This window comes from Chanos chanos, chromosome 9, assembly GCF_902362185.1.
Source record: "Chanos chanos chromosome 9, fChaCha1.1, whole genome shotgun sequence".
Classification (NCBI taxonomy): Eukaryota; Metazoa; Chordata; class Actinopteri; order Gonorynchiformes; family Chanidae; genus Chanos; species Chanos chanos.
Window position 1 is genome coordinate 11,673,457 of NC_044503.1, and position 15,000 is coordinate 11,688,456.

The 15,000-nt window shown below is 43.5% G+C and overlaps 1 protein-coding gene across 1 annotated transcript in view; it reads right to left on the reverse strand.

The window, feature by feature from the left end:
- The window catches only part of nol4la (nucleolar protein 4-like a), a 32,102-nt gene that overhangs the window by 3,515 nt on the left and 13,587 nt on the right, over positions 1-15,000 (reverse strand). The window contains exons 2-6 of the mRNA XM_030784166.1: positions 14,794-14,946; positions 12,156-12,267; positions 10,520-10,629; positions 2,776-2,920; positions 1-3 (exon numbers count right to left, since the gene is read on the reverse strand). The exon at positions 1-3 is cut by the window's left edge and continues 281 nt beyond it. Of these exons, the coding sequence (XP_030640026.1) occupies positions 1-3; positions 2,776-2,920; positions 10,520-10,629; positions 12,156-12,267; positions 14,794-14,946 (523 nt within the window). The remainder of the gene's footprint in view (positions 4-2,775; positions 2,921-10,519; positions 10,630-12,155; positions 12,268-14,793; positions 14,947-15,000) is intronic.

Genomic DNA, 15,000 nt, shown 5'->3' on the forward strand with positions numbered 1-15,000 from the left:
CATCTACGGAAGGGGTCAAGAGAAGAGACAGACGCACGTTGGTTATAATGTATAGTTTTCTCTGTACAGTTCAATTTGCATTTATCTGCTTGATTCGCCAAATTTCAGTACAAACTAAAAAACTGCGCCACATCAGCATAAGCATCTTACCCTATGCATTGACTGAATGTACGCGGATGTGTGTGTGTGTGGTGCATATAGTGCATATGTACATGTATATAAGAGGCAGTGTGTAGGGGGGGAGGGGCACAGTTGGTGCTCCACTTTAAGACTTCGTGTTGAGCTGTCAGTCTGTGTATGAGTACAGGAGAGCAACATTGGGGTCAACCGCCAAAAGGGGGCGGAGGGGAGGTGGAGAGAGAGGAGTGGGGGATGGAGATGGTTAAAAAGGAAGAGTAAAAGAGCTGCAGCAGAACAGTGAAATGTCTGAGTGGGTCTGAATGCACGGAGAGAGAGAGAGAGAGAGAGAGAGAGAGAGAGAGAGAGAGAGAGAATCAGAGAAATAGAGAGAGGGAGAGAGAGAGAGAGAGAGAGAGAGAGGGAGAAAGACAGAGAGAGAGGAAGAGACAGAGAGAGGAAGAGAGAGAGAAATAGAGAGAGGAAGAGAGAAAAAATAGAGAGAGGGAGAGAGAGAGAGAGAAATAGAGAGAGGGAGAGAGAGGGGGGGGGGGAGAGAGAAAAGGGGGAAGGAAAGAGAGTGAAACACTGACTAAGAGATCCGGTCCCTAACAGAGAGAGAGAGAGAGAACAGTACCATAAATAACTATAAAAATAAAAGAATCCGATATTGTGGCCAGATCTTAATGAAAAGACATCTCATCCTCTTAATAAAACAGAGCCACTGGTCAATGACCCTGTTTACCATGTGCATTCTCATTACCCCAACCCTAAAATCCAATACAGGCAGATAGTGGCAGTACACTCATACACTCTACTCCAGCTCTCCCTCTTTCATCAGCATCCTGAGAGAGGCCTCCTTCATGCAGGGACCAGGGACTATATTTCAAATACACCATTAGCCCTTTCATAATTAGATATGGGGGATGGGGAGGTGGGATGGATGGATCAATGGGGGAGACAAGGAGGAGACTGAGAGACAAGGAAAGATGAGGACAAAGAGACCAAAATACATTTCATTCATACGATTCGGATTAACTCCATGTGCTTTTGTCACTGTGCTACTACATACAGAAACAAACTACAATGGTCAGTATGGTTGGAATGGTTGATAAAGTCTTAAGATTATATGTACATGTGTGTATATGTATATATATATATGTTTGTGTGTATGTATATGTATGTGTGTTTATATCTATATCTATCTATTTAGTTAGCTATATATATTTTTGACACATTATTAGCTTGAAATGCTGGAGTGATGAGTTCTGAGTTGTCATGTGACTGTTTTAAAACTCACTGTTGTTCTATACACTGTTGTTCACTGTAAAATTTACTGTTGTATATACATTTTAGTGAATAATCAAGTGAGTAATCATTTTAGCGAGTAATCAAATAAGTTACAGGAAAACGAATCAACCAATCAAGTGGAGCAAGTTAAGACATTTTTTTATCCTAACAGTTGGATGTGGATGCACTCATAGAAGGTGACTGGTGAACTACTCTCGACCCCTCAAAGCCTAAGTCTCACTCTTTCCCCCACCCTCTCTCTCTCTCTCTCTTTCTCTCTCTCTCTCTCTCTGTCTTATCATTAGCTTGCTGCCCGTATTCTCTGAAAGGTTGTGTGTCAAGGGCGATGTGGAGTGAGCATGTGCAGTAACAGCGGTCATCCTTCCACTTTCACCCACCCTTAGTGGGGAGATGAAGGGGTGAGGAGTAGAGGAGCGCGTGTGGCCCAGCCGTTCCCTGCGCCTCCCCTCTCGACTCAAGCAGAGATTACCATGGATTAGCCCACAAAGTAGCAGCACAAGCTGCTCTCTCTCCCCATGGTCACGGTCCCCCCCCACCCCCCCTCAACTGCTGCAGTGGCCATCTCAGTGCCCCTCCCCTACTGGCGCGCACTGAAGGAGATGTGGGAGGGAAGGACAAGATATCCTAAACTGTTTGGTGACATAATATTTTCGATAAACATACATGGACTTCGGCGGGAAAACGGGAACGAAACTAATCAGTTTAAACGAATGCTTACGCGGACGACGCTTGCATTCACTAAGTCTTTCTCCACTTTACTGAATGTAAGTAGCCTGAGAGCCTGATTAGCAGTTTTGTTCTCATCTGATTGTTTGCTAGGAGTATTAAACTGATAATACATTGACTGGCCTAATGTCCAAAATGTATCCACAAAACTAGAAACGGAAGTGACACAATTATCACATAATGCTTGGGCTGCCGAGGAGTTGGAGGATGCAAAGGAAATGAGCAGAAAGTCTCCAAGCGGTCCCTAAAGACAGCAAAACAATCCACACACACATTTAGAGAGCAACCATCCAGTACATAATAGTATAGAGATATAAACTGATGCCATCAGAAGACTTCATAATGAAGCATCGACAACACATCCTAAACAACATTTTAAAGACTTTAAAAGAGGGGCCTGAAAGTCTATATCAACTGATCAAAGCATTAGTTTGAGATAAAATCACTCTCCCCCGTTGAAAACCAGCTGAGAAAATATCACCAAATCGCATTTGAAATGATCCAAAAAGCCACTAGAATGGGCTGGTCCCCTACAAATATCCGCATCAGCACAGCAGGCTGAGAGAGAGAGAGAGAGAGAGAGAGAGAGAGACAGAGAGAGAAAGCATGTTGCAGTCCTACCGTCCTCCTCCTTGATGGTTTGTTGGGGACTGTGCATGCTCTCGGCGTGGCCCGGTGGGCTGGGCTCTGGTGCTGGAGCACGCTCTGCAGAGACCCATGCCGGCTCAGCCATGTCCAGATCCTCACTGCTCACCGAACTGTCATCCTGAAGAGTGGTACAGAGAGAGAGAGAGAGAGAGAGAGAGGGCAAGAGAGAAAGAGGGGGGGGGTGAGAGAGAGAGAAGGAGCATGAGAAAGAGAGAAAGAGAGGGTGTGAGAGAGAAAGAGAGAGAGAAAGAGAGAGAGAGAGAGTGAGAGAGTGAGAGAGAGAGAGAGAGAGAGAGAGAGAGAGAGATTAGGGTGAGTTTTCTCATTTCTAATTTAAACATGTCCACAAGCACTTTATCAAAACCTTAAAATGATTCAAATATGTCTTTTTCCAGAAATGATTCTTCTCCATGACCAAATGGTCTCCGTGCTCTTTTGCCTGATAATGAATTCCAACCTGTTGAAACTGACATAATACTCTGCGCTGGTTTCTAAGTGTTATACGCAGCATTCACGTAAGATTTCATACGTCAAGATTTCTCGTCTTCAGCGTACTACGCGACAAAGCACTGCCTCCTTCCAGCTCTCCCCAAGTCCACAAGCGCAGCCTGTTTCCGATTCTGGTGCTACTTGATTGAACTGGGAATAATCTCAGTGCAGTCATTTCTCAAGACATCTCACCTCTACTACAGTTCTACTCAGGCAAAACATAATTAACATTGAATCTCAGTGCTGTAATGGGGTTAATAAGAAGACACTTGTCCCATAACTGTCTAAAAGGTACGCTGTGATCAAAGAGAGCCCACAGTACCTCGCAGAACAACACCTTTAGAACAGCACTGACACAAATATCTCGTTTCGGATATCTCAAATATCTCATCTCGGAATTAGGCAAATGCAGACACTCACCACGGAAGGTGGGAACTGCCATGAACTACTCTGCCATTACTGAGTCATTTTTAATGATGTTTCATGGTATCAGCTGTCAACACCTAATGTGTCAGATATCAGTTTAAAAGCTTGTTCAATAGTCTCAGCTGACAGTTAGCTAAATCCAAGGAATTGATAAAGCTACAGTTAAAATGTACAGAGGAATAAACGAGAGCATTTCTTTCTGGAAAACCTTTCAATCAAACACAGGGGACTCAACCCACCATACATGCTACAAACATGCTAGCACATGGGTTACTAACTAAAGATGGTTCTTTCCTGTCCGCCCCATTATCTCACCACCTTGCTTTGTTCTCCTCTTTCGCTCCTTCACTTTTTTACAACACCAAACTTATCATATCTCCTTGTCTACTGTCGATCTTGTGACATGTTCTCATGATTAAGAAGCAAGCTTTGATTAATAGCACAATCACTTGTGTTTCAGTCTACTTCTCCGAATGTCTACATCCAGTTAGGAACATACTTGGCCCACATTCAAAATTCACTACCCCTCCAAGGCTGAAGATGAGTTCATTCACATAACAGTAAAGCCTGTAAGGCTCATTTTCCCTTCGAATTTCCTATGAGAAAGCACCATGTAATAGTGGTAGAAATTCAAACAGACTATGGAAATATCTTTTCAACGATCTTTGAAAATTTTCTCGAGACACGGAGCTAGAACATCCGCACACGGTTCACAATGTGGTTCTTCTCCGCGCCTTCCTCGCAACATTCCAAAATTCCAAGATCTGTCGCTCCACGTTCCAAAGCTCTGGAACGGGAATAGGGAAACGGAGAGAGAGAGAGAGAGAGAGAGAGAAAGGGAAGAAAACCCACTCCATGTTAAATTATAAGTGACTTGGAGCGGTGCTATTTTTAACTCTGGAGTGGAGAAACCCCAAAGATGCTCGCTCTAGCGTGACACAAGTGGACCGCTGGTTTGCAGGAACGGGATTGAAGGGGGATCTAGAAGGAGCGGATGGAGGCTTTGTGATGGTGGATGCTGGGTGGGGGGGGGGGGTGTTTGCGGAGGGGTGGGGCTGATGGTGACATTGAACTGTATAAACAGAGCCAACAAAGCAAAGCCAACGTGGTGGGGGGGGGGGGGGGGGGGAGCAAAGGGTGGGTCGAGTCCTACTTTTAGTAATTATATAAATGTCAAAGGCCAGGGGAGCAGTGTAGAGCAGAATCTAATCGGGGTTTTACTGTATGTGCACATACACACACTGCCTCTTCTACATGTCACCATCAAAGGTCAAACTTGTACTATTATATACAGACGGGTGGATAGAACATGTGGGTTGGTAGGTGTTCTGGTAACAGATGGATATAGGGGAACATTCAAGATGAGATATGCGACAGCTCTTATTGTCACCTCTGCAAGCAACTGTGCCGCCACTTGAGAAGAATCCCCTATCTCTCTTGAACCTTCATGACAATAGAGCACTGAGGATATATGCTATGAGATCATCTCAAGGTTGATGACAATCAGCTTGTCTGGGTGCGGTAATATTAGAACGTACCAAGCAACATGTTCAAACTGAGCCACCTCATGTGTTTTTTTTACCCTAAATCTCACACCCTCTACCCATTAACCATTCTTGAACTGCCCATCTGCTGTCCCTCACCCAACCAAACCAAGCAATGCTTGAGCTACGCTAATCTCATAGTACCACCAACCCCCCGCTTCAAACACTTTGAAACATGCCACACGGTGACCTCACCCATTTTCATCAGTGGTCCTATATCCGCACCAGAGTTATTCAACCCTCCATCCCAAATCACACCCCCCCACCACCCTCACCCCCCACCCCTCCTCCAGCCTACGCCTAATCAAATACCCACACACTCCTACCCGCACTCAGTCACCCACGACGCGTTTTCCCCTGTGCTTGAACCTAATCTTTAATGCAGCGCCAACATCCCCACCCCCCACCAAAAAACAAAAAAAAACACCACCACAGGCAACCCTCTTCCACTCCTCCCCAGAAGGATCCTCCAGCACTCCTCTTAAAATGAGGAAGCCAGAGACAGGGGCAGTGAGTGGCAATCTCAACGTTTCAAATTCAGCCCGTGAGTAAGCCAGACCGTTCTCTGTTTACCTGTTGTCATGGGAACGAGCCAAGGAGAGAGGGTTAAAAGAGCTCTAATCATCCAGTAGGGCTTTGGTGACAGTTGGGGGGGTTGTGGGGGGGGGGGGCTGTGTAGGTGGTGAGCGGCAGTGAGGTTGGTGGGTGGGGTAGGGTGGGTTGGAGGTGTGTGAGTGGGGTTTAAGATTTACTGTACGGAAGTGTCGTGCCGATTTCGCCGGGGAGCCGTGATGGCGCTCCGTCACGTAGAGTAACTTCACAGGCACTTCACAATGCCAGGCAGCGTGTCCTGCAAAATCTCACTGGTCCACTTGACCGTTTCTCTGTCCAGCAGAGCAGACAGGGTCGTATATCGACAAATCTTGTTTATAAACTGGGACATACAACTGGAGCTGGAGACTGGAACAGACGGGTCGCTTACAATACAACACCACCAGTACATAAATGCTTCAAATAAGGATACTACAAGGCAATAACGAATTTAGATCTCAACCATTAATTAAAGTCTAAACTTCACCCTTGTTCCATTTTTTTTTTATAATCTTAGTGTAAATAATTTGGCGATCGATTTTCCTTAGGCAGATTTTTTTTCAGCAGATTCAGCTTTGTCTCATTCACTGTGTTCTAATTATCACATGGAGGTGAAGGTCAATCTAATTAGCATGCCACACCCACTGAGCGCACTGTCTTCCTTATTATGTAGTCAGAGGGGGCAGAACAGGAGAAGAGCTTTTTAATCAGGAAACATACTGCTGAAACACTGGGCTTTGTCATGACAAATTCAAGAGTTCTCCAAAGGGGCTAATTCCAAATCTTTTCCTTTAATAAACAAACTTTTCACAGCACCACTATGAAAGTTAATGTACAAATGTGAGAATTCTTTGTGTGACATACACAATAGGTTGGGGTTTTTTTTGAGGGGGAAGAAGGCCAAAAATCATCTTAGAACAATTGCAGACACTGACATATATATCTACATATTATCTACATATTAAAGTGTGAAAAACAATCCCCTCTCATTCACACGCATGCACACAGAAACAAAACACACACACACACACACACACACAAAAACATAAACATAAACATAAACAAAGCCTTATGTATGTGATTCATAAAGCCCTGATAGGGTTTCCTCTGAGCTTTGTTTGGAGGCCTGATGCGTTTGGTGTTGGCTCTATTAGGTACCAAGTGGGGCATGCTGTAATACAAGGAAAGAGGAAGAGGGAGAGAATGAAAGTCAGAGAGCAAGGCAGATGAGCAGGAGAACAGCAGAGGAACACAGAGGAGAACAGAGAAGATAGAATGACTTTGAAGTAAAAAGGAGGGGGGGGGTATAGTATTTTGTGTGTGTGGGGGGGGGGTGAAAAGAGAAGGAGGATGAGAGGGGGGAGAGAGAGAGAGAGAGAGAGAGAGAGAGAGAGAGAGAGCGAGAGCTTTGAGGGAGAGGTCATAACGTGAATGAGAGAGGCACATGAAAAGATGGATAAATGAAGAGATAGACAGATGAAGAGATGGACAGATTTAGAGAGGAAGAGGGGATCCACTGGTAAACGGCCTGATGAATTGCAAGAGGATTTGCCACAGAGGCTGCCTCTCCAGCTGCTCCATCAGTTCTGAAAGGCAGATAATGAGAAAGAGAGGGAGAGAGAGAGAGAGAGAGAGAGAGAGAGAGAGAGAGAGGGAGAGAGGGACGGTGTTTCATTCCAGAGAATCTGGGGATGAGGAGTGAGGATGATTAAAAAGGAGGATTTCTGAAACCATTAACCCCTGTGGATGCTTTGCCTGATTTAGGAGAGCATTGACTGGCTGACCCCAATACACAACTCTACAACACAACACTTCTAACGACCCAACATATCTGTCAATAACCAATATAAGACATCTCTGCCCCAGCAATTAACGGGAATATGGACATTTACTCTCTCATAGTCCATAAGTAGCACAAAGCTCTTATGGGTCCCAGCTAGGACCGCAGTGCATGCACATTCTCTCTCTCCCTCTCTCTCTCCCTCTTTCATAGACACACACACATGCATACGCACACACACACACTCACACACACACACAAAGTGCCCATGAACACACTCATGTATTGATTAAATGTAAATGATATGGATCCTGATTGTTCCAAATGCTGCAGGGTGTATACTGCGACCTATAGCCCCCCCCCCCCCCCCCCCCCTCACAACAATCTTTTAAAAAAAACATGCCTATGTGAAAAAGCATATGCAAAAGAACAGCAGAGGCACTGCAGTGAAAATGAACATCCATAAGAGACACAGTCAGCATACATATAGTATACGGGCTACACAAGAATCTACGGACACATAGAGTGTATAGATTGAATACGGAGTCATCACGATTTAATATCGCTGTGTTAGCGGTATCAGTGAAATCTGGTGTGTCATGGGATATTTTTAATGGCATATTTTCAAGATAATAAACAATTTGCGTATATCAATGCATCAGTGCAATGCATACAGTCCAATTTTTCAGAGGTCTTTATAGATTTCCCCGTCTTTCAACAATTCAAGGTCAGTTGTATTGTGTTTGTGGCAAAGAAATGTAGATTGACTGAGAAGGCGTGGAAGGCACGAAGTTTAAACCTACGCAAAGGAGTTCATCAGTATTACTACGTCCCACTGTCGAAATACGCTAAAACTAGATAATGGTTGTATAACACTGTTAATGATAACGCTGTGATATAATTACAGACTATAATATTCCTGTTGAACAGTTAAAACCGCTTCATTTATATGGCAGCAGCGTAGAATTGTCTTATGTTACAGGGATTAAAAAATTGTAAACACGGCTACGCCGCGTGCCCCTTATGTTGCAAACTGTCATTTTGCGTACGTGAGCGGACTTGAGAGGGGGCAGCAAGTCACTGTAAACACATTCTTTCATGAGCCTACTGTTTGACAAGTACTTCTCAGAATAGTGGGAAAATTCAAGCCCAGTTAGAAATGCCCTTTTTATATTATTAAATCTAAGCGAGGTGTAGGAAAGGTGCAGAGTACGCCAAAGAATCTCCTATATGAGATCAATATACTTGGAGCCGGTGTATTGTCGCTTTGACATATTGAACATGTTCAGAGATGTGTAAAAGCCTGAAGTGCACTACTCATATTGTCATATATGTTAATGAAGGAGTAATAGCGCTCAACGCTTACCTCATCGACCCAGTTAGTTATTTTCCGTCGGAATCCCCCAAATGTACCCGTTTAAACGTTTATTAACTCGGTCTTCTCGTTAACCACACCGCCTCTCGTATAATATCCTATCAGCACGAGACATAGGATTCTCACGGACTCGCACGGACCTCCAGCACCGGAGAAGGAGGCGGGGTCTCCAGTGCTGACGCACCGTGTACAGTGTTGCACGGTACAGTAGATTTCGTAGATACAGGTTACTCATGTTTCTGTTGGCTACTCTGACATTCCCTTCCCGGAGCATTTCTCTATTTGGACAATTTACCGATGTTTCCTACTCTTCTGGAGTATTTGAAAGTCAAATAACCAGCAAACATGTAACCAGTAACCTTAAATACATTTCGTCATCCTTGGGATGTAACTGCTATTGTATACTCAGTTGTTTTTTGTTTCAAGATCGTGTCACTGAGGTATTTTCTTTAATTATTAGTCTACAAATACCAATCTATATAGTGTAAATGCAATTAATGTTAAGTGTCTGACAATAACTCCCTTATTTATATTCCCATAGCGGTTGATGTTGTCAGCAACAGACAAATACTGCTCCCTGGTGATATCACGGAGGAACAGCGCCTAAAAAACTGTCTTATTTGGACAATTCCTTTTCAAGAAATTTCTTTGGTAAATGAGCTGTGTTATTGTCGGACAGGACTGGAAAGATACACTTCTCCACAGCAGGAGGAAGACCAGCTATCCTGGTTCCACGCAAGACGATCAAAGAATACGATCATTTTTTTCTATCTGTACGTTTGTGAAGCAACCCCGTGGGGATTCTGTATCTGACTGTCAGAAAAAATGATGTGTGCAGTGTCACAGACAGGATATGCAGAGCGACTGACAACTGCAGGGCAATAATCTCCTCTCTTTGCTCGAGAAATCAATGTTAGTATGCCTGGTGTTTATCAACCAGGTTGACCACAGGCATACATGGACCTACACATCTTTCTATTCCAGGCATATAGGTTTTTACTGTTGCTGAGGCAACCACATGTATTGTAATTTACCAAGCGCCACTCATCATGTATCAAATGCACCTTTAAACAATGCTTGTCTGTTACAGACTGTAAAAGTCAGATAGTATTACAACAAGCTGCCCTCATGTAGAAAATTACAAACGTTTTAACTTTTAACCAACAACTTCTGAATATGCCTCATCCACTTATTTACGTTCTCTCTCTCTCTCTCTCTCTCTCTCTCTCTCTCTCTCTCTCTCTCCCTCCCTATCTATATCTCCATCTCTGCCTTTCCTGTGTTTCTTTCTTTCCATCTCTCCGTATCCCTACTGACTTCTAATGTGCAGGACATAAGGCAGAAATACAAAATCCAGCATTAAAGATGTGAAATATCCAGTGAGCACCAACCGAAAAAATCAAAATATCACACACACCACACACCACACTGCTAATACCCTTTGTTCTTTCGGGAACAAAAGAAGAGGACCCAAGCTTCACCTTTTTATTAGCAGTGAAAACTGTACTTTACCTGTTCATTGGTTGTCATGCACTGTAGTTTCATCTGTTTCAGGTAGGTGGCAGTGAGAGGCATGTTATAATCAATGAGGTCCGGTACCAGAGAGGTGGGTCGGTCGTTTTCTGTAAGGGCCAAAAATAAATAGACGAATGAATGTATAAATCTTTATTGATCTTTAGAAGCTACCTGGCCTCTTAATAGTGTTCATTTTTGAAGGGAAAGTCACTTGAATAACAGTGACTTTTCTTCCTTGCCAGATTACTTCTCATGAAAAATATTATCTGTCACCATGGAGCATAAAGTCATTCTTTTAATTTTTGAAAATCAATGACGTATTTTAACACGACATAATAAGACAAATGTGTTTGATACATAAAAAAAATCAGCCCTGAAAGTAAGGCTAAAACCCTGGCAACATTTTTGAATGAAAAGTCCAGTAAAGTGACATTATGAGGCTTTTTCATAATACATAATGGGGGGAAAATGTTCTAAAATTATATTTATGACTAACATAAATACATAAACACCGGGGCACGAGGCATTGCTGACTGGGGAATTTCACAGAGAAATCAGTATCTTGTCTGCGTGGTATAACTCTCGATACAAGTTGTTTCCACTCACGCCCAGTAGGGGAAGCCCTTGATCATGATGGAACACCAAAGAGCACTGGCAACCCTTGCAAGTCCCTTGTGTCTTTGTTAAATCTCCCTTACACTTGTGTTACACGTGCCTTTGTTTTAACCAGACTTCTTGACTGAAAAAAAAATATGGATCAGTAGAACCAATTAAATATAGAAAAAAAGAAGAGGAGTTTCTCTGTTCAGTCAGCTGTTCTTATAGAATATTGTATTATAAGGGGTATAACTGAACAGAGGGGGAGGGGCAAGTAGCTACCCCTCACAGACCGCCCAAGGGCAGGAATTAACCAATTACCGCTGTGCTCAGTGTTTGTTTAACGCGGAAGCCATGCTCTAAAAACAATGTGAGATCAGCTCTTGCCTACAGTCCGTCACCACCAGCTAGATCATGAGAGTCTCAGTCTCGGAGGAAGTACAGCTCCTATTGGCGCTGAGTGTAAATTAGTCATTTTCATCACTGACTAATACCACTCAGACATCGTGTCTGAACAGTCAGATGAGTTGTATGATATTGGGAATGCACAGTGAAGGCTAATGCTAATTACACACACTCTCTCTCTCTCTCTCTCTCTCTCTCTCTCTCTCTCTCCGTGGGCTGTATGACATGGGCTACAGAATGAAATGAACAAGTGACAGGCAGAGAGTATGCATAGGCGTCTGATGTCAGCATACGGCCATGGGCGAGACTTTTTGTTCAACTGAAAGCAGAGAAATAGAGGATGTTTCCTGGTTGCGGAATTATGTTTAGACATGTGCGTTAAAAAATTAAAAAATGATACCCTATATTTAACTACAGTAGCACTATTAGACTTTTTTTGACATTTGCGACTGTATTATAAAGCAATGACATCACACAGTACACAGCACAGAGACAGAAATACTTAATACCTTTATGTAGCCTATAGACAATATTGGCAACGATTATCCATTTATTAATCAAGCTAAGTGCATGTAAAGATACACTGGCCATAGCTCTTTAATGCTGATGTGGGGTAAAAGGGGACGGTCACCTTTAAACTCTGCAGTGCTGGGGTTAATATGCATCCTCTTCTGGCACTCTCCACAGCTCATCAGGAAACGGGTCACCGCCTCCCTGGGCAGGAATGCATACGTCTCCGCAATCTGAACGTGAAAGAGGAGGAACAAGACCGAGGAGAGAGGAAGAAAACAGGGATGGTTCAGGAGGTGGAACAAAAAAAGAAAAAGAAAGAAAAAAGGAATGACGAAACCAGAAGAGAGAGAAACCAAAGACAGTTGGTATAGATTGGTTGTAGTTAAAACAAAAAGAGTGCTTTTTCCATGATTGGTTCAGTCTGTTACAAGACAGAGGAATTTTTGTTCCATGTTTCTTGTTTCTCAATCTGAGGAAAGCTTTTTTTTTTTTTCCCGTTCCTCAGTGAATACATTGTGTGTGAGGGGAAAAAAGGTGCCCTAAACTTCTGCTCTCTTGTTCTCATGTTTGTTCTCTCTCTCTCTCTCTCTCTCTCTCTCTCTCCCTCTCTCTCCCTCTCTCTTTCCCGTTGGCGTTTTCGTGGCGACCTTCACACACTGAAGCAGCAGGCAGACACATCACGGATATGCCTGCCTCTCTCTGTCTCCACCCTCAGGCGGTGCAGAGGGAAAGACAACGCGGGGAAAGAAGAAAAAGAAGAGGGAAAAAAAAAAAAAAAAGCGCACCTCTCAGAATGCCACGGTCCCAAGCCACCTCCCTATAGCCCTCTGGCCTTACACCAGCGTCTGCTCAAAGGATCAGCCCCGCTATGAGACTTGACAGGAGCTTTCTCCCGGCCAAGGGCTGAGGAAGAGAGGTGAACCAGACCCTACGGGCACAGCGCAGAGATCACCCCCCTCTGTCCAAGCGCTCCTCCTTCCCTCTCTCTGAACTTCCGACCCCCCCCAAAAAAAACAGACGCATCTACTGGCACCAGCACGCTATCCTGATCTTGCCTCTATTGCTGGACCTCATTTAAAATGCCTTGCTTTAATCTTTTTAGCTTTCTTGTGGCCGCAGTTGATGCACTACAAAACGCATGGACTCTCTTAGACCAGGGGCCCATGTAGCAATCACAGTGTAACAAATGTTAGATGTCTTGCGGTTCAAAGTCACAGACAAGAGGGAGTCTAGTGAAGTTTTCTTGCAGCTCTTGCTTCGAAAGCATTATTGCAATATCACAACTCCCCTAGTTATATCGCAAGTTCAAGTCTGGAGTGGAGTAGAAATGGCCAGTAGTGGACACCAGTTATGTCATGTAGCCACTAGAGGGCGATAGAAAAAAGACACGTGGCAGGTTGGTGAGGTAGTGAGTCAGGGCTCATAAGACAGAGAGAGATAGACCAGGCTCACCATTCAACATGTCCATTTTTGTCTTGTTAGAGGAGCTGAAACAGACATATGTCTACACATAAGTCTAGACGTCTCTTCACTCAGATGTGTTAGAATGCCAACTGAGTTAGAGACAAGTGTAATTACTCTGAAATTCAATGTGATCTCATGCTAATTACTTGTAGAGTGGATATAGTCTAAGTAGACAATCCCACTCAGTCAAAGTAGATTGTAGCCTATCATGACCTGTGGAAATGGAAGCAAATCAAAGCAAACACAGACGGTCCCTGCCAATCATAGCTAATGTCTCAGTGACACAGCCAATCAGCAGACGCCAAACCAAAGCGAATATTCCTCAGTTTGAGTGATGGACAGTTCAGCAGGTCTGTATAGGTCTCTGCGTGCCAAATGTCAAAAACAGACCTATCAAACCGCTAATTGCTTTAATTAGGCGATTAGCACAGAGCACGGCTGGAGCTATAACCTGACACCTGCTTTCCCACAGCGACTAACCCTAGCTCTGGGGATGAAGCTCGCGAGCATAAACTTTATATCCATCAGGTCTATCACACAAATATTAGGTATTTTACTAAAATCTCAGGCCAGGTTAGTACATAACAGGAATCTGGAAGAAGTATCGTACTGAGAGAACCCAGTTTTATTTATTTATTTATTTATTTATTTTTTATAAATCAGGAGTCAGGTGTCATTTTCCTCAGAGAGTTTCAGGCTCTGTTAAGTGGAGGTGAGATTCATACACCATCAGGTTTATTGATTAGTCCCGGAGGCCAGTGATAAGTCACTGAGTGGTCTATACTGTAAGAAATAAAAAAAAGACTGCAGTATAATTAGATGGAAAAGAAAGTTCTGTCCCTGTTCTGTGGGAGAAATAAAATGACAAAAGCCTGAAGAAAAAAGTCAAAACATTCTATTTATTCACACTTCACCCTCTTGTCTCTGTTGTTCAGAACATGCAGTGGTGCAACAGGTGCTGTAAAGATAGCCATGGTTGCCCCAGCAACAGAAGGGACTGAAAATTGCAATTAGGCATCCAGATATACAGATGTCCACAGTCCATTTCGAAAACAATATAAAGATAAATTGCTAATTTCAATGTATAAATTAAAAAATAAAACAAATCGAACCAAACCAAAACAAAAACAAAAACAAAACAGGAAAACCCGTGCGGGCCCTACAATTGTTTCTGTTTCTTCCAAGTCTATACGCAGACCACGCTGCTTCTAGGAGATCATTTTGCTTCTGTCGTTTGCTAAAAAATATGAATTGTGTGAAGTAAATTGTAGTAGAGAAGATTTTGTTCTCACCGCTTTGTAGGTCTTTTTCTGTCCGGCATGTTTGGGGGCTCGGCCGGGATCGGCGCCCATTTCCACGTGCATGGCATAGATGATGTCGAAGAAATCCTCCACTACTGCCACACGCTTCAGAGAGCTGTCCTGGGTGGCGCTACCGTCTGAACACTGCAGAAAGAGAACAGCAAAATGAACGTTGTCATGATAACCACTGTTCATCAA